This window comes from Pyxicephalus adspersus, chromosome 9, assembly GCF_032062135.1.
Source record: "Pyxicephalus adspersus chromosome 9, UCB_Pads_2.0, whole genome shotgun sequence".
Lineage (NCBI taxonomy): Eukaryota > Metazoa > Chordata > Amphibia > Anura > Pyxicephalidae > Pyxicephalus > Pyxicephalus adspersus.
Window position 1 is genome coordinate 7421209 of NC_092866.1, and position 25281 is coordinate 7446489.

Consider the following 25281-nt stretch of genomic DNA (forward strand, 5'->3'; position numbering starts at 1 on the left):
AGGCTGAAGAGGAAATGCCACGTGAATGTACACTGTACAGTTTTGTACAGTGTACTCATCAGAAGATCCGGTCGTAAGTGCGGGCAGTCTGTAAACAGGTAAGTCATCAAACGAGGACTACCTGTATTTAGGGTTACATAGGCATTTTGTGCAAATGACATGAATTTATATCCTGTGTTGCAAGTGGGGATTAAATTTAAAGATTTTTTTTTTTCATGCTGACCTGATGTCAGGACAGAAAGGTATTTTCAGGACATCATAGTTGCCCATCAGTTATGTCCCAGATGGGATTTTACTACTCTTTGGGGAGATTTTTCATGCTTCTTCCATTGTATCACTGGTTGAGGAAGTGGGGCAAAATCTCCTTGAACAAACTCATAAAGAAATAAAACATAATCCACTCAATCGAATCTAATCTCAATCTAGGTATTTAAATATTTTGCATGAGATCAGTTTTATAGTTTGTATTCCTGATACTATTGTTCTCCTTCAGTCTATGGATCCCCTTAATTTATGTCAGGTTACATTGCGTGCTTATTTTTTGCTCTTTTTTTTTTTTTCAGAAAAACCTTAAAAGTGGTGGTCTGCTGAGAAGACTGTGGAATATTACCATCCATGTTGTAACAGTTTTGCTCCTATCTGCTATTATCAATAAGTGTGTTAAGGTGAGCAGATATTAGGAGAAGAAAATGTATTAAGGCCTTTTATGCTTTTTTCAGCTTTTAAAATTGTAAAATTAGTTGCTCTATTCAGCTACTTTGTTGTCAACCACAGTGTTTGACAATTACTTTGTAGTGCGGTTGAGGTTGCAATGCAGTTGTTCTTCTTCATAGGAGCAAAAGCAACCATGCAGTCAGAAGTGACTTTAAAGTCATTTCAGGAACCATGCCACAATCCACTGCAACCACATCTGTGTGTAAATACATAAAAAAAGAGTTCCCAACTGCTCCTATTCATTTCAAGTTTGAAATGGTCCCTGGTAAAAACACAAAACCAAATGATTTTCTATGACAAAACAGAATTAAAGTGTATCTAAATCCCAGAATTAAAATGTTTTATATTAGATGTGTTTTTGAAATTGTTTTCTTAGTATATCAATGCTCACAAGTTGTATTACATCTTTTTATGATCAGCATTCTCACTGTTGAACAGAAAAAAACTTTTAGAACTACAGAACAACTTTTTTTTTATAACATAAGGGGAATCTGTACTGTAGTTCACAGGGAGCGCTAAGATCAGGATCAGGATTCACAGTTCAGTTTGTGATTTTCTTTTAAATTACTTTCCTTGCATCTAGGTACTCTTTGTCATACTGGATTTCATGCTTTTGTTTACATTTATACTTTGCATGCTCATTGTTTTATAATTATTTGTTTTTTCTTTATAACAGGAAGTCCTTAGTCTGCAGTCGGATGAACACATATTTAAGTTCATACAAGCCAAACTGGGTTTTAAAACAAGGTAATCATCTTTTGTTTTTTGTTGCTTTTTTGTGGCTGTGACTTTTTAGTCTTTGATGCAATCACCTCTATCAACTGTCATGGACAAGTGTCTATATCCACAGAATGAAGGGCCCCAGGTTATAAATGTATTGGGAGCTGCATGGGTACAGCCTGACTGTATAGTAAACTGTCACAGGTGCTGTCAAGACTCTGTGGCTAGGAGTTTAAAAGGTAAAGGAGCAGAGTCTAAGCACATCTATTGGACCAGAATGATGGAGATTACTGGTAGGTATACCATGTTGTGGCCCCCATACAGACGTGCATAAATTTCTGCGGCCAGAGGAAACATCATAACATGGTACAAACTCAAACAAAGATAATGATTGGTAGCAAAAGAAGGTAGGTGGATACAAGCAGAAGGAAATGCAGGGACTCAGAAACTTTTAGTTACAAAAACTCAGAATCACAAGAACTTAGGATCACAGGAACTTGGGGTCACATGAACTCTGGAACACACAACCCAGAGGGGGTTGGCAGTAGCTTAGCAATATGCTGCTCAAGCCACAGTTTTACAATAAGAGGCAGCAGTCAGGAAAAGTATGATTTTTACATAATAGTCATGGTTGTCACTAATATCCTTTGTTGACTAGAAGTCAGGCGGTGCAGAGGTCCTTATTGCAGAAAGGTCTACTTGAGAGACAGATGGTCAGTATGGTGTCAGACCTTCTGCTTCTTACTGGGTTTCTCCATAAAGAAAAATAATATAACTTACGTATAATTTCCATATATTTTATAAATATATGCATATAAGAATTCTTTTTCTGTTACAGAGATTTTGATGCCAATCTTTATCTGTGCGAGGAGCCCTTCCAGATGCTTCCATTTGACACATTTGAAAGACTTGCAGACTCATTACTTCTCTACCCTTTTGTGTTCGTTCTTTCCATCCTAATCATTGCAGCATTCATCACCGCTTTCCACAAGCTAAGGTAAGTTATGTTTTTGTTTTTGTCAGTTCTTTCCTTCAATCCTTATTTTTTTAGGTCAAACCTGTTCTTATTTATTTTATTTTAATGATGGCATTACAGTGCAATACCAATAAGGATTGAGAATGGGAGAAACAAGCAATGACAAACAATACAGGAGACTGAGTTGTACAAACAACAATAAAGGTTTCATTGATCCAATAAAGATTTGTGCTTTCACAAATTAAGGAAGGTCCGTAGAATTAGGACTCATTGCACAGGGAAGATTCTGTAAATTTATGGTAGGACATTGAGGGGGAAGGAAAGGGTTAGTGGTAATGAGATAATCTAGCCTTTAGAAGATAATCTAAAATGGTCAGATATTTCAGATGTGCGATCAAAGGATGGAGATGAAGTATGTGTAAAGGAGATTAAAAGGCTTAATATTATTAGACAGCTGTATAGTTCTATCTGCTCCTTATCTGTGTAGTACTACACACTCCGATTCTGCCTCATTCATAAAGATTGGGGCACCAAAACATACACAGAATTATGTCTGCTGAATTAAGGAGACGGCGAGTCCAGTCACAAGACTTTCTGCAAAACTCTCATTGAATTCAGTAGTGCTGCACCAATTTTAGGGTAGGCATTGATCATTATATATATCAAATTTTTAAAGTAAATTTTAACCCAATCAGTCCAATCCCATATAAGATTTAAAGTTGAAGTTTATTCTGCCTATATTTTGTCTTTCCTCCCATCCACCCTCATCACCATGTTCATTACATTATTAAATCTTTCCATTCCAATTACATTTTTTATTTTAGACACAGTGATATCACCACTGGGTCTGTGCTCTTCTCTATGTGATGCAGGCAGATCACATTTAGTTGGCTGACAGGTTGCAGGTTGTACATGGCTTCTTGAAAACAAGACTCAGTGTCGATACTCCTCTCCAGAGTCCTCACTCCTGATGCAAGCAGTGAGCTGGCTGTGGGGAAGAGGTATGCAAATATAAAGTTACCTTGATGGGGGGAATGAGAATAATCCTCACACCCATGTTTTAAAAATTCGTCTATTCAGTACTTCTGATACTGCTACCAGAAGTCGGATGTCACATACTGGATGCACATGCACTGCAGACTCCTAGGATATCCACATCACACATTCAAGGAGGATTCAGGTCATGGCATGTTAGCAAGGTACCAGTCAATCAATGCTAATTACAAGACAATGCTTAATGAGAGGAATGAGAAAGTATGGGGAAACACCCTTGAAAAAAGTTTATAACCTTACAAAAACAAAAAATGTACTTTCAATTATGTAACAAGGAAGGAGGATTTAATTATTCCAGCAATGTATAATTATCATTTTTAAATAATAATTATATAGCGCCAACATAATTTGCAGCGCTGTACATTAAATAGGGGTTGCAAATGACAGATACAGACAGTGACACAGGAGGAGGAGAGGTCCCCGCCCAGAAGAGCTTATATATAAAATAGATTGTATCTTTAGATGTCTGCTTGTTTTCCAGCATCTCATCAGGCAACAAACAGAAAGATTGGAGTGAAAGCAGAGCTTGCCATGTCCGAGCAGACATTGCCTATAACTTGGTACATAACGTGATGTTTGGTTGTCTGGCTATCAGCACGATGCGGTAAGTCTGGATCTTAGACCTGAGTGTATTGGCTGCACCTTGTCACAGGATGATGAGACAAACTCCTCTTATTACAGAATGAAGTACCTCTGGACATCCCACATGTGTGTCTTAGCTTCCTTTGGAGTGGCCAGCAAGGACATTTGGGGATTTGTGCTGCGATTGACCCGTCTCTACACGCCGCAAAGGGTTAGTATGACAACCCTTAGGGTTACTGCACACCTTAGATCTAAGTGTTATCATCTATGGTACAGTTCTTGTTTTGAAAACCTCTCAAGTGACTAACTTAATCCAGGCTGGAGTGATGTCAAATCATCAGTCTGCTGCAGGCAGGAGGAAGTGTTTTCTCAGTCTTCTCTCCTCCAGTGATTAGACTGCAATGGTGTGACTTTGCAGCGAATCACAAAGTGAAAGGCTGCATTAGAAGCTAATACTTGTCACATATTTAAGAACAGAGCCAAGCACTGCACCAAGATTTACATGATTATGCTATCTCTAAGGCAGCTTCTGGGTCCAGAAAGTAGATGGTGACCCTGGATGATGCCTGGGGGAGGGAAGCAGAGGAAGGCTTTAGGAATAGCAGTTCAATCTTTGTGAGAGTTAATAAATTCTTTAGTTCTCCGAGATGTACATAACATGAAAATAGATTTCCAATTATCAGCCTGATTTATTAAAGCTCTCCAGGGCTGGAGAGGATACTATTTCATCAGTGAAGCTGGGTGATCCAGCAAACCTGGAATGGATCTGCTCCAGGAATCAAAACATTTGCTAACAAATGACTTTGAAGAAATTCATTCCAGGTTTGTTAGATCACCCAGCTTCACTGATGAAAGTGTATCCTCTTCAGCCTCGGAGAGCTTTAATAAATCAGGCCCAAAGAGAGAGTGTACACCATGGCATGTCACTATCTTCTTCACTTCTTGGCTTACACACTCCCCTTGACTGTCCTCCATCCACTTACTGAATCAAAGAATCTATTTTTTTCTTTTCTTGGCTACCTACTCCAAAGCTTCAGCTCAAGTTCAGAAATACAACATATCTTTTGACCAAAAGCCATATAAATCAGCCTTTCTAAACCTTTTAGTTGGAAGGAATTAATGATCTAATGTTTAGGTCTTAGGGAACCCCTGCTACAAAATATTGCATCTACCATTCACAGTACATTAGTGTGACTTCTGTGTGTGTACATCTATATGTATATAAGCACAATTCAAGGAATATAAAACGTGAGGTTTACTTATTGTTAGTAATTGCTAGAAATACATTTCAGTCAGTGCAATATGTCGTGTCCCTTGTCAATAGGAATCAATAGGTAAAGGCACCAGTGATATTGGTGGTCAGTGGGGGAAGGACCCACTTATATTAGTGGTCAGTGAAAAGATGCTGGTCTGTGTTGTTTGTCTTTATATATTGGTAATGACTAGTTCCATGACTTTGGCTGCAACGAGTGGCATTGGAGCAAGTATATTATTAAAATGGTGTTAGCAAAAGATTCCAAAATAGTGCTTCCAATAAAATGATTATACCAATTTTCCTATCAACATTTCACCTATTCTTAACACCTTTCTGCTTGCTTCCCAATCCTAAGCCTTGCTTCTTGGTGTCTTACCCAACCTTTTTATCATTTTGATGCCTTTCCTTAATCCTCCTTCCCCTTTTTGATGCCTAATCTTAACCCTTCTTATCTGGCACCTAATTTTAACTCCTGCTTAGTACACATAACTACAAGCTAACCTACCCAGAACCTAACCCCTAACATTAATCCTTTAGGTAAGTGTCTAACCTCAATGGTGAAACAATGGCTCCATTATGGCAGCAAAATGTATAGGTGGAGCATAAATTTATGGTCCAGAACATAAAATTTTAGTAAGATTTAATAGTACACCAGAACTAAACATTCAGCCAGAAGATGAATCAATGACAAGGACTTCTACTGTCCTTTGGAGAAACCCTGGCTCAGAATGGCTTATGTAGTACCATACCTACCGTATTTAATGCAGCTCTTGTTGCCAACTAAAGAAGAATGAGAGAGCTTTGACTCACAGAAAACCTGACCTCTGCATTGGTGAATATTACAGCCCATTCAGGACAAATTGTAGGTAAATGCCACGGCTTCTGACAGTTCCAGAAATTTGCTATATGTATAATGAATTCTGGCAATCATGGTCAATCTTGTGTCTTGTGTATCACTGAAAACAAAAGAAGTGGAAATGCTATGCTTTGAAGCAAAAACCGTTCTGGGCTTCTTCTAGTGCTGGGCACATATCCCCAAGCCCGTGCCATTCTGCTGAGGGGTAGGATCAGGAAATAAGAGCTCTGATCTTTTTCTTCCACTGAGATTTTGCCAAGGCTTGTGGTGATATGAGTAACCCTGAGCCAAACCAGCATTTTTTCCTGGAAAGATTTTTCAATCGTTGTAATACATTTTCTAAATGCATCACGTCACAATTAATAAAGCAGAACTAGACCAAGACAACCTACCTCTTCAAGAGCAGTCACCTGTGAAGGATATAACAATTATAAAAGGCATGCTGAGATTGGAAACTACACACAAAATGAAATCCCCTTCAAATGTAATGTATATATAAAATAATGCCATATCCAGAAAAATATTTTAAGAAAATATTAGTCTTACTTCTCAAAAGTAGATCCAAACGGGAAATTACTGGTATATTCAAATCTATTGCATATCTGAGGTCTCTGATCATCTCCTGTTGCAAGTCTGCGGCCTCAGAACATCAGCTGTAGCATGTCTGAAGTCTTTGATTATCTCCAGTAGCATATCTGAGGTCTCTGATCATCTCCCATATATATCTGAAATCTCTGATCATCTTCTGTTGCATATCTGAGGTCTACAACCATCTCCCGTTGCATGCCTGCAGTCTCCGACCATCTCCCTTGGCATAATTCCAGCCTCAAATCATCAGCTGTAGCATATAAGAGGTCTCTGATCATCTCCTGTTGCATATATAAAGTCTCTGACCATCTCCTGTTGCATATCTGAGGTCTCTGATCATCTCCCATACATATCTGAAATCTCTGACCATCACCCTTTGCATGTCTGCAGTCTCTGACCATCTCCTGTTGCATATCTGAAGTCTCTGACCATCTCCCATTGCATATCTGAAGTCTCTGACCATCTCCCATTGCATATCTGAAGTCTCTGACCATCTCCCATTGTATATTTGAGGTCTCTGATCATCCCCTATTGCATGTTTTCAGCCTCAGAACATCAGCTGTAGCATGTCTGAAGTCTCTGACATCACCTGTTGCATATCTGAGGTCTCTGATCATCTCCTGTTGCATGTCTGCAGTCTGACCATCTTTCTTGGCATATTTGCAGCCTCAGATCATCAGCTGTAGCATATCTGAAGTCTCTGTCCATTTCCTGTTGCATATCGAAGTCTCTTTCCATTTCCTGTTGCATATCTAAAGTCTCTGACCTTCTCCTGTTACATATTTGAAGTCTCTGACTATCCTGTTGCATATCTGAGGTCTCTGACTATCTCCTGTTGCATATCTGAGGTCTCTGACCATCTCCCGTTGGATTTCTGAGGTCTCTGACCATCTCCTGTTGCTTATCTGAGGTCTCTGACCATCTCTTATTGCATGGCCCAGTCTCTAACCATTTTCTGTAAATTTACATTTATTGATAATTATTTGCTGCCCTTTGGTAACCCTAGCGGCCTAAATTAAAGCTACCTATACACAAAAAGACCAGCATTGTTCTTTACTAAACTATAATTTATATTTGTATGTGTCAGGGCACATGGGATAATAGATTGGGGTATACAAAATTATTCCACCCTATAACCATTTCAGCATATAACTCCTTCTGCCTTGTAATACTGTGATTGAATGCAAAATACAAAACCTATACAATACGATAAAAAAGAAAATATTAATGTGCGTTTCCTGGTCAAACCAAGACTTTTTTTTGTTTTTTTTGAGGGGGTAGGGCGAATTAGGTTGGGAAGGGTAATACCTACCGGGTGCTTTTCTGGCTAGGGAATTTATTCCCACTTTTGTACTGGTGATCATTGTCAAAAAAGTTTCTAATAGAGGAACCTGTTTTATGTCCTTTGTCTTCAGTTCACACCAATAAAGTGTTGGTGTGAGTGGTGTGACCAAACCCCTAAGTTTACACCAAAAAGCTGATAATGATGTATTATTAGATCTGCTCACTAGATGGCAGTATAAAGCCATTTTCTTCCTACACTCTGTTAGAAAGTAGGAAATATATTACAAAAAAAAAAAAGGTTCCACTGATAACACCACTATATTCTTTCAGAGCAGGGGTGTCAAACTCAAATACACAGAGGGCCAAAATTAAAAACAAAGTCACGGGCCAACTTTGAAATTTATTGATAAAATTGAGGAAATGTTTCCTTTTCATTAGATATAAACCCTTTTCATATGAAAACAAAGATGTTTTGCTTCACATTCAATATGGAACAAGCTTATATTAGAGAAAGAGGCAAAAATATGTTTTATTTAATTTTATTTAAGAAAAAATCTTATGCCTCTTTCTCTATTCAAGCCTTCTGAATTAAATTTCAATGGTAACCTTTTTTTGCAGAGGGTATCAATAATATTATCAATATTCTTCTATAAAAATCCAACCATTCAAGTCCATGCCTTGGAGTAGCAAGGAAAAGTACAGCTGAGGGGGAGTGCTGGAAATGCCAGACGGGGCCAATGCGGGGCTAAATCTTGTGAGTGGCCCGCCGCTGGAACTCCCTCTTCATTGAAATAGCGCCGCTACTAAAATTCCCGACATGATTTGCGTCTATAAAACAGTCCAATGCGGGGCCACACATAGGCAGAGAGCCCACTGGTCTATAGACACGAGTGATGCCGGGAATTGTAGTAGCGTATTTCAATGCAGCAGCAGGCCAGTTGCAGTTCCTATTTAGGATTCCTTTGGAGGCCAAAAAAAAAAGATGTTAGGGGCAAAAGTTTGACACCCCTGTTTTAAAGGGTAATACTTATGTCTGTGGCCATCACTGTGATATAACAAGAGGGACCGGTAATTTTTTAATTTCAAAGTTAGTGACATCATTATTTAAGGAAAGAGATTGGTGACATCACTGTGTAGTGGGGCAAGACTTTAATATCTGATTCTGGTGCGGTGATATTTGATTTAATACAAAATATGGCTGCTGGGTAAGTATTGGGTTCAGTGCAAGGAAAACCTTTGCTGAAAACAAAGAAGCAGAAAGAGCCCTGCAATCAGAGGAGCCCATTTGTGTCACTATCTTGGAATAAGTATGCATATAGGGGCATTTGGCTTTATAGCTATTCATGTTTGTTCCTGCCTGTTTAAAACGTATTGAACTCAGGGATTTCGTTTTAAAACAGACCAAACCTACAATTTCCAAGGGGGTTCTGCAATGACATCCCCCATGCGTCTCCTAGGAACTTTAGAATTTTTCTTTCATTTTGGATTTGTTTGGGATGCTTATCATGTAATGTATTATGTTGCAGGCTAATTGGATTCGATATCTGGTGTCAATAATTCTGATCATCTGTGTGATCTTCAAGGTAAGGATTTTTTGTATTTATTCTTCTTTTCTATAGGAGATATTTAGGCTCATTAAAATGTAATTACTAGCACAGAACACATGTGCAGCAAAGCAGTTAGCAGTTTCAAGAGTCATCCCATTTTGGCTGCCTCCATATTTCTACAGATTTCTCTCTAAGAAGTGTCTTCTGTCACCTTGTTAGCCTTAAAATCCTCTTCAGTGCACCTCTGTTTTCCTAGGCTTACTTTGGTGCAAGTTCTTAATCCCCCAAAATCTAAGCTAAGTCCTGTCCTATGCAGCGCTTTGTGCAAAGGGAATATTGCTACTGATGTGCTCATTGCACACCTGAGGTCAGAAGGGGTCTGCCTGCTAGATTCTGCTTATTAAATTGTACCTAAAGTAATAAGGGAGTGTTAAAATGTTTATTTCCGGAGTATATATAGAGTAATATGTGCTGGATATACATCTACATCAGGGTTTAACTGTAGCCGCTGTATAACCTTGCAGTAAATTGAATCAATGGGATATTATATGTAACATTTGTTGTTTAATTAGGAACATTAACAAAAGGTAAAAACATCTCTTTAGAGAGATTACTTCTCATTTCCTGTTGTGTCTTTGGGACAAGTAGTGAATGGAGATTAATGGGCTCCAATACTTTATTTAGAGCTGCCCATACTTTCTAGAATGGTCTTCCTCGTACTATTCAGCTTGCTTCTACTTTCCGCTCATTGAAAAGAGCCCTTAAAAACCACGCTTCAACCTCACCTACTAGTCTTCTTCTGTCTCTTAAACCCTCACTACTTCCCACCACTCCATATCCCCCTCCTATTGTGTGATACGTCCTTCACCTTCTAGATTGTAAGCTCTTCAGGGCAGGATCCTCTCCTTCTCCTGTGTCACTATCTGTATCTGTCTGTCCTTTGCAACCCCTATTTAATGTACAGCGCTGTGTAATATGTTGCCGCTATATACTGTTTATTATTAATAATAGTAATGGGGCAATGGGCAGTAAAGAAAGATTAAAAAGGTACACTGAACTTAGTCTGGATCTAACACTTCAAGCAATATCCATTTTTTCATTGTGGCTTTCCTCCCATTTCTGAAAGCCGAACTGCAGTAAAGGGGAAAAAACCTTGCAGCAGGGCTTTTCCCACACTGCAAGGATTTAATTCTAATTTTTGTCTAAAACATCCGTAAATCACAATTTTTCTTTTTCCAACCCCTCATTTGCCTGGTGCCCTGTACTCTCCTATTCTATCTGATGAATTGGATTGTGTGCACACCTCAGAAATCTCATTTACAGTGCAGGGCTATTGGTCCTTCATTGTAGGGGATGAGGTCCGGCCGGCAACTTGCTGGTCCTAGGCAAAAACAATCATCTCAAACATTGTAACGTACATGTAGCAACTCACCCATGGCAGCCCAGTAGAGGTTCAGAGCCTGTTACTAATATTATTAATAATTTTAAACAGGATTCATATAGCACCAACATCTTACACAGCGCTGTACATTAAATAGGGGTTGCAAATGACACCGGGGGAGAGGACCCTGCTCCAAAGAGCTTACAATCTATGCGGTGGGGGAGGTATCACACAAGTTATTAAATATGCAAGAACCTGTGGGGCAGTTGGCATAGCAGCTGGCAAACTACCAGCCTCTGGGAGCTGCATGGGTATGCTTGTTCCCATTGCAGGTCTGAACAAAGCCTAAGGGAAATTTTCTATCTTAGGTGGAGTTCAGGTACATTTTGCTTTAAATTGTACATAAATGAACCTGTGGTGAAAATAGTCCAATAATATAATATACTCACCTTTCCCCATAGTACATAGTACAGGGGGTGACATTCTCCTGCAGTGTAAGGCTACATACACACATCAAATGATTCTTGTCCAATTATCACTTCATTGGACGAGAATCTGGTGTTTGTACAGCAGTCAGCGGACATCGTTTATGGTTCTGACTTGGCAGATCCAGGAACAATTGTAATAGTAGAACAATTGTAAGTGATGGGGGAGAGAGAGCGCAGTGAGATGTCCCTTGCCCATTTTCAATCCCCCTCCCTTCCATAGAGCAGAACAGCACTCGTTCATACATAGTTCAGTCTTTTGACCTTGGAAAGGATCTTTAATGACCAACAAAAATCTAACCTGTGTACGTAGCCTAATACCTGAATTTCATCTGGCATCGGCATGTTGGATATCCTGTACTGCGGAACTTAGAATGGGGAGAGAGATGCAGCACAATGAGCCAACTAGTTGTGCTTCACCCATATGTAAGGGACACTCAAACTATTGCTACTTACTGCAGCAAACAAAGCTCAGGTCTATCTGACTATTGAGGGCTTTATGCTGAAGCAAAAATTCTTAGCTGGGTAACACGGCTCCCATAGATGTAAATTATCCTTGTATTTAGCTCTTTGCACAAAGCTCAACTTTAAGCGAATTTAAGTGGCTAAAAACAGCCACCCGGAATCAACTCTGCAGCTCAAGTTTCTGGCCCTGTTTTATTACATTATCTGTACCTGAAGTTGCAGTTAGGAAGATGGCTCATCCTTGGAAGCTTTAGTGGTTTGGTGTAGGTCAGAAGAAGAAAGCTTTATAAATGTTTTGTGGATCCTCTGAAATCTTGTCATATATCTTGTGTTTTAGTTCTGGCCAAGAATAATTCAGGAGCTCTCCGAACTGCGGGAATTTTATGATCCTGACACTGTGCAGTTAATGAGCTGGATCAAGTAAGTAGCCGTCTCTGTTTCCTCTCTCCTAAATTACCCAAAGTGTTATGGCTTCCTTCCTCCACTATCATATCTCCCCCCTCCTTGTTAACGAAACACACTTCTCTAATGCCAAATTTCCATTTTAGGTGTTAGAGAGTTAAATTATCACACTTGTCTATCAGTGATCTCAGCTTTGTGTTTGGAATTGCTGACACAGCACTGGCCGGGCATTTGGAAAGCATGACAAGTGCCAGTTTCTCTGGCACCCATGTGTCTTAAAGTGACTCCAGGGAGAGTTAAAGTGGAACTAAAGTTCCCCTTTTTCAAATACTTCATCAGACAGGTTATTATTGCAGAAAGAGAAAGACCATGTCCCTTATTATTATTATTATTATTAATAATATTACACAGTATTTATATAGCAGCAACATATTACGCAGCGCTTTACAAAGTCTATAGTCATGTCACTAATTTTCCCTCTAAGGGGCTCACAATCTAATGTGGCAATTTTGGGAAGAAGCCACTTAACTGCATGTTTTTGGATTGTGGGAGGAAACCGGAGTACCTGGGGGAAACCCACACAAACATGGGGAGGACCGGCAAACTCCATGCAGATAGGCCAGAGTGCTAACCTTTGAGCCACCCTGCTGTCCCTTGCCTGATCATCACCTCACCTGTCAGAATGAACGTAATGCATAGGGTGCAGCTTGGTGATGTCAGCACACTGTGCAAGAAGGAATTGTGATGGGAAAAGTGCACAGGTTGATCATTGTTTGTTAAAGGAGTAATTCAGTGCTTTGATGTCACATCATGTTGGATACTTGGGTATTTAAGGGTGAGTATATATAACATTTATTTTTGTGTTAATATCATATTGTGATTGTAAAATTGTGCACTCTTGCAGTATTTATTACAGTGGGGAAAACACACACACACACTTCTAATTCATAGGCATAATTCACTGCACAATGTTTAATATTTAATACATTTATAAATTTTAAATAGAAAAAAACACAAAAATCTGTTAAAAAATAAAACAAAAAATTAGTGAAACATAATATAAAACTGTACAGAAGCATGTATAATATATATAATATAATTATATATGTATATATATTATAATTATATATGTATATATATTATATGAAGATTTCTTTGTATTAGACTCAATACGGTTATTTTGTATTGAATCCAATACAAAATTATTTGAATTTCCCGCCGCTCCTCCTGCCCGGACCGAGGCATGCACCAACGTCACAGGGAAACCCCGGAGATTGTCTCTGCAGTTAATGGTTGGAGATCGGAGGAGGAGGACATGTCCCCAGGACCTGCGGGGACCAGCAGGAGGTCGAGGGACGGCAACGGAACAAGGTAAGTGTTTTTTTAAGTTTTAAGTGACCCCGAGTGTGACTTGGGATTACTGCTTTTTGCAGGTAAAATCCTAGGGGGGTAACTTTGATGTTTGTGCTAACTGGAGAGATCGGGGGAAGGTAAAAATTCTTGGAAAAGTTTTCACAGTAACTAAATAAGTTATATACCATACATACTCAAGTATAAACCAATATGTTTTTGTTTTTTTTAGACGTGAAAATGCCATTAGAAAAAGTGTGTGTTTATTTTCTTTATAATCATTTTGTGTTTTGTTTTGGTGTAGTTTACAGGTAAAAGTAGGTGCCTCAGTTTATATTCAGATCAGTCTATATTCGAGTATTTAGGGTATGTTAGCTTTATAGGCAAATTGACTCAATGATTCCTACTTTTTCCCTTGTCAGCCTCCAGCAAGGAGGACAGTGATCAGCACCACAGTGATATCATCAAATTCCAATTTCTTACTCAAAATCTTAACTGTTTGAGGTCAGATCCAGTTTAACCACCCAGTTTCCCCATTCTAACTTTTTGGCTTACACAGTTAGCTTGTTCTTCCTCTTCATGTCAAGGTATTGGGCCCTGGCAATTGAGCTGCTCAGGCTTGATCACTGCATCCTGGGAGGAGGCCGCTTGTTCCTTTTTACCCAGAAGGGACAATTTTTGAACAAGGGCACCAGCAAAACAGCAGAGCTTAGGAAAATGAATATCAGCAAGTGGCAGGTTTTGCTTACAAGATGTGACGTATTCTCCTCACTCCTCACGTCACTTAGCTGTCTCACTTCCATCTGCTGGACCTCACACAAACACCCAGCCCCCCAGCTCCTAAGTCTGCTTAGCTGTATCAGAACAGCTCTATAGTTTGATTCTCTGAACAGTCAATTGCCAGAGCCGAACACTCTGGGGCTCTCCTACATGACTCTGTTGTTTCAATTCTAGATCAGGCAAATGTCTAGGGTGCAATAGTTGACTTCAGGCAACCCCCCAACTTTCAAGCTGAACAGTCAAGTTTTAACAAAGTACTGCCAAATAAAGAGGACCTGTATATTTCTGACACAAGCCCATGGCTTTCTTTAGGAACTGTCTGCATTGCCCCACAGCCACAATATTCAAGCTTTCCTTCTCCAGCTGTCGCTTTCCCATACGAGTGCAGATTTTATTGGCGGCTACAGGGCTACACAGACAAATGATAATGGAGGCTCATCGTGTCTCCAAAAAGCATCCACAAATTTTTTTTTTACCGGGGACGAGGGCGACGCTATTGGCGCGGATTCCTCGGCCCCCAAGCTCTTTGCGAAGTTGAAGAATGGCACCACATCTGCTTAATGCTAATCCTCAGGCCGCCCGCCAGAGGATGGAGCGTCCTTGAAAACGTGAAAAAGCCGCTGTCGGCGATTTCTGAAATAACTATTGATGTTTTTTTATGATAAACTGCTCCGGTGACAAGATGTTTAAGACCATCATCATATTTAAAGCTGGCTAATACCTCATGCATTCTGTCCTCTGGAGAGCAGTTTATGTTGGAGTGGATGTAACCGGTATAAAACTGTAATATGTATTCTATATCATCGGCGTCCGGGAGGGAAGTGCTGAGGTGGCAGAACGCGGGTGCTGTGCTTTTCCGATGTAAATCTGCACAGGAAACCTACAGATATTTGTCTTTCAAACGATCAGAGCCTGGCATGCAATGGCAGATGTCTGGACAGGAGCCAGACATGTTTATAATACCCGTAAGAGATTTATGACCCAACCCTCATATTGTTCGGCTTAGCGCTGGGTGTGTGATACTGACACAAGACGAATGGGTTATTTAGAAGTCATCCATAGTCTTTAGAAAGATTTTCTAGCTATATGCTTATGAAAATGATTGTTGAAAGTTGAAATAGTCATAGAAATGAAAAGCATGCCCGGGCAGTGCCCAAATTTTCTTTTACACCTCTTCGTGTGTTCACTTTTGGCCAGCATGGGCTTTTATTCTTTTTTGTGCTTCCATACCCTTGCAGGGGAAGCTACTGGGAAGTCAGAGGCCATTGGTATTTCCTTATTGCCCAGACCTACATCTTCCAAGAGCCTTTCTCCTGCACACATTGGGCCTTATTTCATTATCAGTGTAGCCAAAGAGCGCAAGGAGGAAGTCAAGAAGGAAGAAGATGGCAGTGCCCTGCGAAGGAATGAGGATAGGGGAGTATAGTGGGGTTTAGTTCCTCTTTAGCTCCTAAGAGCCTAGCTTTACGTAACGGGCCTGATTTATTAAAGCTCTCTAACACTGGAGAAAATAGACTACTATGGGAGAACCTGGGCAAACCTGGAATGGATCTGGTCCAGAACTGAAAATATGTATAAACTAATAGCAAATAATTTGTTAGGAAATCCAGGTTTTGTGGATCACCTAGGTTCTCTCACGTCTTCTCCAGGTTTGGAGAGTTTTAATAAATTAGACCCAGTGGCCCTGATTTAATTAAGCTCTCCAAGGCCGGAGAAGATAGACTTTCATCAGTGAAGCTGGATGATCCAGTAAACTTGGAATAGATCTGGCCCAGGATTGAAAGCATTTGTCAACAAATAGCAAATGACTTTTAGGAAATCCATTCCAGGTTTGCTGGATTGCCCAGCTTCATTGATGAAAGTGTATCTTCTCAAGTTTTGGGGAGCTTTAATAAACCTAGCCCAGTGTGTGGAGCTGGGCTCCTGGGAGAACTAAACCTTGCTTTACTCCCCTAACCCCATTCATTCACAGGGTGCCACCATTGTCTTCCTTCTTCACTTCCCCCTTGCTATCTTCAACTTTTCTTGATTGACCAAGCTGGGATGGTGTTAGTCCCGCGCAGATGCATGGGAAATAAGTCAGTTTGGGCAAGCGCAGGTGAATCTGGGATTGCCGGGTACCCTGGCCACCAAACTGACACTGCACATGCACAGTTCAGCTTTGTTGCTGGAAACCCAGAGAAACAGAGATCTGAAATCTCTGCCCAGAAAAGGCAAGCAAAGGACAAAATCCAGTTTAACCAACCAGCTTACCCCTTTACTCATTGTCCATTGTGTCCAGATAAGTTAATAGCCACAACATTCAGTTCTCCACTATCCACTGATTTGTGTATGGTGCTTGATACTCTACATTTATGAATTTCTGGTAATGATGTTTTGTTTCCATTTGTAAAGGTCAAACACCGCGAGAAATGCTGTATTTGCAGGCAGTATGCAGCTTCTGGCTGGGGTGAAGCTTTGCACTGGGAGAATTCTGACGAATCACCCGCATTATGAGGACAAGACCCTCCGGGACAGGACCAAGCAGGTGTGCACACCCACACAGGATTGGTGGATCCTTACGCTGTTATTGGAGTTTTTGGAATAATATTCCAAAGGGAGATCTAGAATTTGAGTAGAATTTTTTGAGTAGAATTTAAATAGTAGTACTGATTCTTCAATAATGTTTAGGAGCCAATCAAAGAAGGTTCTGGTCATGTGATCTAGGTGACAGCCATTGTGCCTAAAACCAAAAGTTTGCAAGGCTTCGTTCACACATGGTTAGGAAACTAACGCCATGTAAATGGCTATATTGTTTTTTTGGCACAAGATGTTACTTTGTTCGATCTTTCAGTAATGTTTGTAGATGCCTTCCACCAGCCAAATTGTCAGGTGTCTGAAAGGAAGTTTGACAGACCCTTAATTCCTGTGAAAAATTAGAATATCGCTCCTTTTTTATTGATTTTATATTTTTCATTTTTCTGCCTATATTAGCCAATGCCAATATTAATGGTAATATAGCGGAGTTAATCATCTGAATTATCAGACATAACCTCATGTCTTGGAAAGCTGCTCTGGTGGTGTTGTTTCTGCACTGTACACAGGTCCTCTTTAATAGTGACACTCTGTTTTATAGGTGTATCAGGTGTATGCAAAAAGATCCCCAGAAGATGTACACAGCATATTGAGGTCATTCGGCACTGACTACGTCATATTAGAGGACAGCATATGTTATGAGCGGAGACACAGGAGAGGATGTCGCCTACGTGATCTGCTGGATATCAACAATGGCCATGTGAGAACACTGTCATGTTATTTAGTCACATGAATAAGCACTGCTAATGGGTCAAGTTTGCCTTTTATTATGATAAATATTATTTGCCCCTTTAATGCATTGTTTCAAATGATTCAGCTGGGGAGGAAAGGGCTCGATGGTGCTGGACGTCCTCCAGCCAGGAAATGAGGGGAGCTCTGTCTGACTTGCTGTTGCTCCAGACCAGTGTTTATCAACCAGAGTTTTATGGGACCTTAGGATTCCTCCATAGTTTGCTGGGGGTTCCTTGAGCAATAAGCAGTTTGTGCCTCTCAGGTCAGTTTGTGACACCAATGATCTTTTTGCTATCTATAAGGGTGAAATTCATCCCAATGTAAGGAACATTCTTCCCACTGACCACCACATTATTGTACTGTGAGTTGTGGATATAGTAAATATTGCAGGGTTTCCCTGAAGACCTGAAAGTTTTTTCAAGGGTTCCCCTATGTTAAAAAGATCTAGAAATACTGCTCTAGATGCTCACAGTGTGCAGTAAAAATAGGGTCCAAGAGAGTAACATGTGCAGGACTGGAAGGAAGGATGGAGAGCAGCTTCAATTCATTATCTGCAATCTTGGCACAATAACCACACTTTGCCTTCCCTAAATAAAGTGGGCCATATGATTGGCCTTTAGGTTAACTCTTGTCTTATTTGTATTGGCAATGGAGTGACTTACTGTTTATCAGCAAATATTTTTTTCTTTTGTTTAACCAGACAATGGACGGTCCTGGGGAAAACGACCCAGATCTGAATCCTTCTCCCTTCCCCCGCTTCTGCGAGGAAATAAAGAAGGATTCCTCTGCCTTCACAAAGTATTTCACCAGGGTCTTCAAGAACAGAACTTTTCATGTTTACAGATTGTCACGGAAAGCCCCGGTGAAGTAGGCAGGATCTGGCAGACCAGACAGTAATTTGTTGTTCCAGTGCTTCTTATCGGTCCACGCCAACTCCTCGAGTGGAAACGGGACTCTTCTTGCCTCCAAACGTGTTCATTTCAACTTGACCACAACAAGTGTTTTTATATTGTGACTTTCTAGTAGTGTTTGACTTGAAGGTAAGGTAAATTTTACATTGCAGTCTTTGTGGTGGAGGACTGCATTTGACAAGTGAACCGTCCAGCCATTTTATTTTTTATTTTTATTATTTTTTTACACAAACTTATACTTGTATTACAAGGACTTGATTAAGTGGCAGCTGAACAACATTTCCCATAATTCTTTACTAGCTTTGAAGATAGCATTATTCAATACTGTCTATGAGGTACAGTAACCCTGGTCCACTTCCGGGGTCTTGCCTGATTTTGGAGTAGAAGTTTTAGCTGCAGAAATTCCTAACATTTGCTTTTTACAAACAACATATTTTATCAGCCTAGAATTCAGTTTGTCATTCCACAAAACATAGTAATCACTTACTTGTACCTTCACCTATATATATATATATATATATATATATATATATATGGTATATAGGAATATATAACATCTTGAATTTAACCCTATAACTAATAAAGAGGACCTGTACTGGGAAAGCTGTGCTAGAAAAAAATAGGCAGAAGACACTGGATTAGTCACCGGTGTTGGCTCTGGCTCTCCTGCAGCTAATCTTTTCCCCACGACTGACTTACCACACATTATAGTTGTATCTCTCTGTGGAAAAAGCCTTCTCATGTCTGAGTTGACCCCTGATGACTGATCAGAGGACACACAAGAAGCAGCATGAGGTGTGGAGAAAGCACAAAGTCAAAGACTGGATAAAACGCAAGCAGGGAGTTCTTAGCGGTGACATGACCAAATCCAAATAAACGTCAGAGGCAGCAGTGCTTTAGATAATGTCCTACACAGCTATGACGCTACAGAACTGGAGTGTCGCAGCACTGGAAGCCTGCTGCTTCTTTTTCAGGAGGAATTCTATAATCTTTAAGGGTAATGCTTAAGCACAGTAATATTTCTAGATGTTCCCTGTAACATATCAGATCCTTGCTTTTTGAGTTCAGGTCCACTTTAACCCAACAAGAGAACCTCTGGTGAAATGCATCCTATCAGTTTGATCCCTTTTACCCTGGAAATGACATGCAATTAAAATGTTGCAGTTTATTTACAATGTGCTGAAAACTGAGCTCAAAAATTTCTGTGCCAAAATCAGGTGATCTGCAGCAGCCTATACAACTAGTCTGTATGTTTCCGTCCTGTCTGCAGACACATAAAAGGTGATTCAGAGATTCTGGTTGCTTTGGGTGTCTGCTCTGTGACACTATGCAAACTTCCTTTTTTAACAGCCCTGATCATTTTGGAGCATTCAGAGTTTGGAAAGTACTAAAAGTACTAAAGCCATTTATCAAATTCTGTGCCAAATATTTTTGGATTCTGTGTCACTATGAATGATAAGATATGCTAATTTCTGTGTTGTCATTTAGAGAAAGATATATTTTAAAACTGAACATTTCCCCTCCCTTCCTTATTCACCAATAATAAAGTGCATTGTTTTTAGAGTGAGGTATACATGAGAGATGGTGCCAGGACCAACTTACCATGGGCTTCCTTGGCCACCACCCAAACATCTCAATACAGTAAGTAATACATACACTTTATTGTTCTGTACCTTGAAAAAGTGACCCTGTATGGCGTTAAGGCCACCGCAGACTAGGTTGGGTAATTAAGCTATTGAGCTTTTAGCCCCATATAATACCCTGCTGCGGAATTCGGATTGATTGGTGATCTTACTTACTAAAACTGAGCTGCACATGCATGGGTAGTGATCAGGTAGGTAAGAATACGTATTTCAGAAGGTTTATCGCCTGTCCCTTTCTGCAACAAAACTTTACCTGATGCCAAATTCTTTAAGTGAAACATTTGTTCCATTTTCACTGTCCAATCGGCAAGCAGGGGGCCAGGAGGTTACACCGTTGTATTCCATACTGTAGCAGTGAATCACACAACACTGCCCAAATCTCTTTAATGCGAAACAGTTCACATATCTATACGGTTTTAACTGTGCATTTGGCTCAGTTCAGATTCACTTTGATAATAAACTAACATTTTTTCCACAAGAAGAAAAAACCTGTAAACAGATTTCTTGCTGAGCAACAGTAGCTTATACTGTAAATTTGTATTAAACACCCTTTGAACCTGTGCTATGCTCATGCAGGACAAAACAGCACGCTGCACCTACTCGCCTTCAATTTACACCCACAATGTCTTGTTCAGCCAAGAACAATGTGAGGTGTTCCCTTTCCTCCTTTATAACAGTTACGCCTGAGTAAACTCCATCACCTGGAGCTTTCATAGTGGTAAAGACTTGTTACCTGCCCTCATGTGACGGCTGCAGTGCTTGGCTGCTTGGTCACCCAGGGCGGATTTGGGTGACAGTAAAACATTAATGCCAAGCCCCGGAGTTGTCACATGAGGGCAGGAAATAAGTCCTTACCACTGTGAAAGCTCCAGGTGATGTAACTGTAACTGTTTTTATTACCAGCGGCTGAACGAAGTGGATTTGATGTTAAAAAACTTGATTTTAAATGATTTTAATGTAATTACTTACTAGTAACTTATGTACATCAATGTCACTGCATTTATAACCCGGTGGTGTTCAGTGTTTTTAGTTGTGCATTTATTTGGCTTTGTAAATAATATTTCTTACACATTTCTAAGGGGCCTATTCATTAATGTTTTTACTTAAGGTTCACACATTTTTCACTTGAGGGACTTTCACACCTTTGCATTTTGTGTGTGATGCAAGGCAGCCAGCACATGATAACAAGTTACCATTAAGATCTATAAAGCCCTTCACATTTGTGTGTTGCAGTATTAATAATATTATTAATAATAATAAGCAGTATTTTTATAGCGGCAACATATTAAGCAGCGCTGTAGATTAAATAGGGGTTGCAAATGACAGACGGATACAGACAGTGACACAGGAGGAGGAGAGGACCTCAGCCAAAGAGTAGGAGTTCATTTCATTTTTTGCAAAGTCCATATTGCTGCATTGCATTTTTGAGTCATGTGTCCTTATTCCCAATAAACGTAGACACAATTAATTAAAATCAAAAAGGAAAAAACTCATGTAATCCACACACAAGTCACATCTTGTGTGATTACATTTTACCACACATATATTTTCCTATAAAAAGGAGTGTAAGGACCCTAAGGTAACCCTAAGAAAAAAATGTATGGTATGAATGTTGGGTGAAAACATTGACATAGACACCTAGATTGTAAACTCTTTGGGCCAGGATCCACTCCTCCTCTTGTGTCACTGTCTGTATCTGTCATTTGCAACCCCCTATTATTGTACAGCATCGTGTATGTTGCCGCTATATAAATTTCCGTCTAATTAATAATAATATTGACCCCTGTAAGTTTTTAATGTCCTCCATATCAGTACAATGAAAGCTCTCTAAACATTCATCTTTTCTGTTCTCAAGGTACTTGTCCCATTGATTGCATTTTGCCTTGCAATGTGATGATGTCATAGGTTCTCCGTGCTGGATAGGCAACATTCCAATGAATAGAAAGAGCAACGGTGCTATTTAGAGACTTGAACAGCTTTCTGTGAGTAACATTGCTCTGTATTAGTAATAAGCAGACTTTGTAATATGTTTAAGAGGATTCTGATGAAAGTAGCTAAAGTCCGTTCTAAGACAATGGGCCTGATTTATTAAATTCAGCAAACCTGCAATGGATCTGGTCCAGGATTTACAAAAAAATTGCTAGCAAATAGCAATCGATTTTGAAGAGATCCATTCCAGTTTTGCTGGATCGCCCAGCTTCACTGATGAAAGTGTATCCTCTCCAGCCTTGGAGAGCTGTAATAAACCAGGCCCATAGAGTGTGGAACTTGGTGGGGAAAAACTTGACAGTCCTGCACAGAGCTTTGACCTGAACCCTACAGAACACCTATGGAATAAATTGGAGTCAATTGTTTCCCTTATCTAACATCAGTATTTACCTCACAAATTAATATTTTAGTGTACTGCCAAATGAGAAACAACCTCATTTGTAATAGACTTCCCCAATTTTGTTGCATATTTACTTTTTTGTGTATTGGTTTACTGTATGTGGCTAAATCCTGACCATTGTAACTATGGAGTTCAAAACTACCCAACTATAACATTACAACCGGACATTGTTACAGTAATGCCCCGGTTTGGGAAAGGCATTTTGTAAGGATTACGTGGGCTGTGTATAGCCCAAAAGGGACTACTATGACCTTACTGTTTTTATCAAAAAAAGATTTTTATAGTTCATTGGTGTGAACACCTTTTCAGGTGTTTTGACTTGATTTCGGCATAGTTATCATGCACCAGTTGGACTGGTCATTGATAGGATGGTCGGTCATGCACGTACAATCTTACCTCCTATTTAGTTGCATATTTGCTTGATACACGTCCCGTGTTTGTGTATTGATTTCACTGTCTTTGCCTAAATCCTGACCATTGTAAATATAGAATACAGAACTACCCAATTTTAACATTGTTATAGTAACTCCCCAGTTTAAGATATGGATGGGCTGTGTATAGCCCAAAGGGACTAATGTGTTTTAAAGTTTTTAACAAAAGAGAATTTATAGTTAATGTGAATTTGGACCTTTCAGCTGTTTAGACTTGATTTACGTATAGTTGTAATGCACCAGTTGGGCTGGTGATTGATAGGTTGATCGGATCATGCACGTACAATCTTAACTCCAATTTTTGTTTTTTAACCACTAAATATTTTTTTTACTGTATTCATAGAACAAATGTCTGTCTGTGGTCATTTTAACTCTGAATGTTGCCAGCGTTGCCAACTTTGTAAGGGTTGCTTACAGCTCTGTACTGGTAGACGTGTGGTAGACTTTAAGCTCTAAGGAGCAGAAACTCACTGTGCCTATTGGGTGTTGTTTGTTCATTACCAACGTTGTTGTGACCACATTGTAAAAATAAAGATTTTATTACCTGTGGTGAATTACCATTTTATTATTTTAATGGTGTGCAAATGTGAGTCCTCTGGACTGCAACGGGTGAAAAAATTATGTTGTTTATAGAAGAGGTATATTCATTCTCCACCTTTGTTTATTTGATATGCTTGGGATCAGCTCAGTTGCTCAGGGGAAAAACAAACCCTGGTACAATTTGCTTCAACATTCCTTCCTGATCCCGTGAGACAATCAGATGTTCCCTGGATCAACAGTCTCTCTATGTTATCTTTACTTTAAAGCTTTAATCCCCAATTATATTCTGTGCTTCTAGAAATCCTCCAGCTTTTTCTTAAAGCAATCTATAGTAGTTGCTGAAACTACTTCCTGAGGGAGTCGACTCCTCATTTTCACAGGCCTTACAGTGAAGAATCCCTTCCCTATCCAGAGATTAAACTTCTTTACATCCAGATGCAAAGAGTGTCCTCTTGTCCTTTGTAACAATCCTAAAGTGAATGATGAGGAAGAGAGTTCTCTATATGGAGCATTTATATATTTATACAGGGTGATCATATCCCCTCTTATACGTCTCTTCTCAAGGGAGAATAGATTCCGTTCAGCTAATCTCTCCTCATAGCCGAGCTCCTCAAATCCTTTTATTAGTTTAGTTGCCCTTCTCTGCACTGTCCAGTTCCATAATATCCTTCTTGTGAACTATTGCCGAAAACTGGACTGCATATTCCAGAAAAGGTCTGACCAATGCCTTGTACAGGGGCAGGATTATGTCTCGACACATTTTAGGGCTTAATATTTTTTGTTAGGTTAAATCAGATTTAAACTCCAAAATTTCAATATGATATACTTACCTGATGACGAATGTAATGATGCTGGAAGAAGTCAATCCTGTGCCATAGGCGGGCTGAGGGATAGACAAAAATAAGGCTGTCTTAAGAACTTAGCAGAAGAAGAGTGCTGTTAAAGTAGTGTATAGATCAAGGTAGGAGCCACGTTGGCCTTTAGACCTAAACAATCACTCATGCTAGTGAAACTGCATGAAATATGTACACTTTGCATTAGAGGAACTGTGATGTCCATACAATTGTAAACAGAAGAGTGGTAGTTTTTAAAAGCTTTTGTGGGCAATATTAAATAGGAAGAGAAATGCTGTGCTATCAGTCATGGCAGAGAAACCAATTTCACCAATGGTATTGATCATAGTTCCGACTTGGGAAGTCCTTCACCTACCTTTTATCATACTGTATAGGATCATATAGAATGATTTACACTCCCTTGGAATTAGTTGGCCATTGATGCTCAGAACTCTCAGGTTGCATATCTACCCATTCCACGTGTTCTCCATGACATTTGACGCACTGTTGCAGTTTGCATTGTGTGACAAGACCAATCTTTGACAAAAGGTTTGTGCACATTGGGTTCCACACGATTTAGCACAAGAATATTTGACAATACACTCCAAAATTTCGGACTCTGAGGTGTTCTTTGCGCATTCGGGGACTTGTGCTAAATTACAGTTTTATCATTACAGCCTGGAAACCAAATGCCAGTCAAATAAATGAAATCAAAAAAGAAGTCCAACACCCAAAAAATTCTAGTAATTTGCTACTGCCGGGAAGGAAATGGGTACAGGCTTCTGGGATG

General features: G+C 39.7%; 1 protein-coding gene across 2 annotated transcripts in view; it reads left to right on the forward strand.

Annotated features, from left to right (window-relative positions):
* DPY19L3 (dpy-19 like C-mannosyltransferase 3) overlaps window positions 1-23672 on the forward strand; it is a 38012-nt gene extending 14340 nt beyond the window's left edge. For both annotated transcript variants that reach the window (XM_072422448.1, XM_072422449.1), the window contains 10 exons: window positions 564-665; window positions 1391-1461; window positions 2273-2431; window positions 3945-4067; window positions 4145-4256; window positions 9555-9611; window positions 12244-12326; window positions 16833-16965; window positions 17554-17712; window positions 18445-23672. In XM_072422448.1, the coding sequence (XP_072278549.1) occupies window positions 564-665; window positions 1391-1461; window positions 2273-2431; window positions 3945-4067; window positions 4145-4256; window positions 9555-9611; window positions 12244-12326; window positions 16833-16965; window positions 17554-17712; window positions 18445-18615 (1170 nt within the window). In that variant the 3' untranslated portion in view covers window positions 18616-23672. The remainder of the gene's footprint in view (window positions 1-563; window positions 666-1390; window positions 1462-2272; window positions 2432-3944; window positions 4068-4144; window positions 4257-9554; window positions 9612-12243; window positions 12327-16832; window positions 16966-17553; window positions 17713-18444) is intronic.
* Window positions 23673-25281: the final 1609 nt, after the last annotated feature.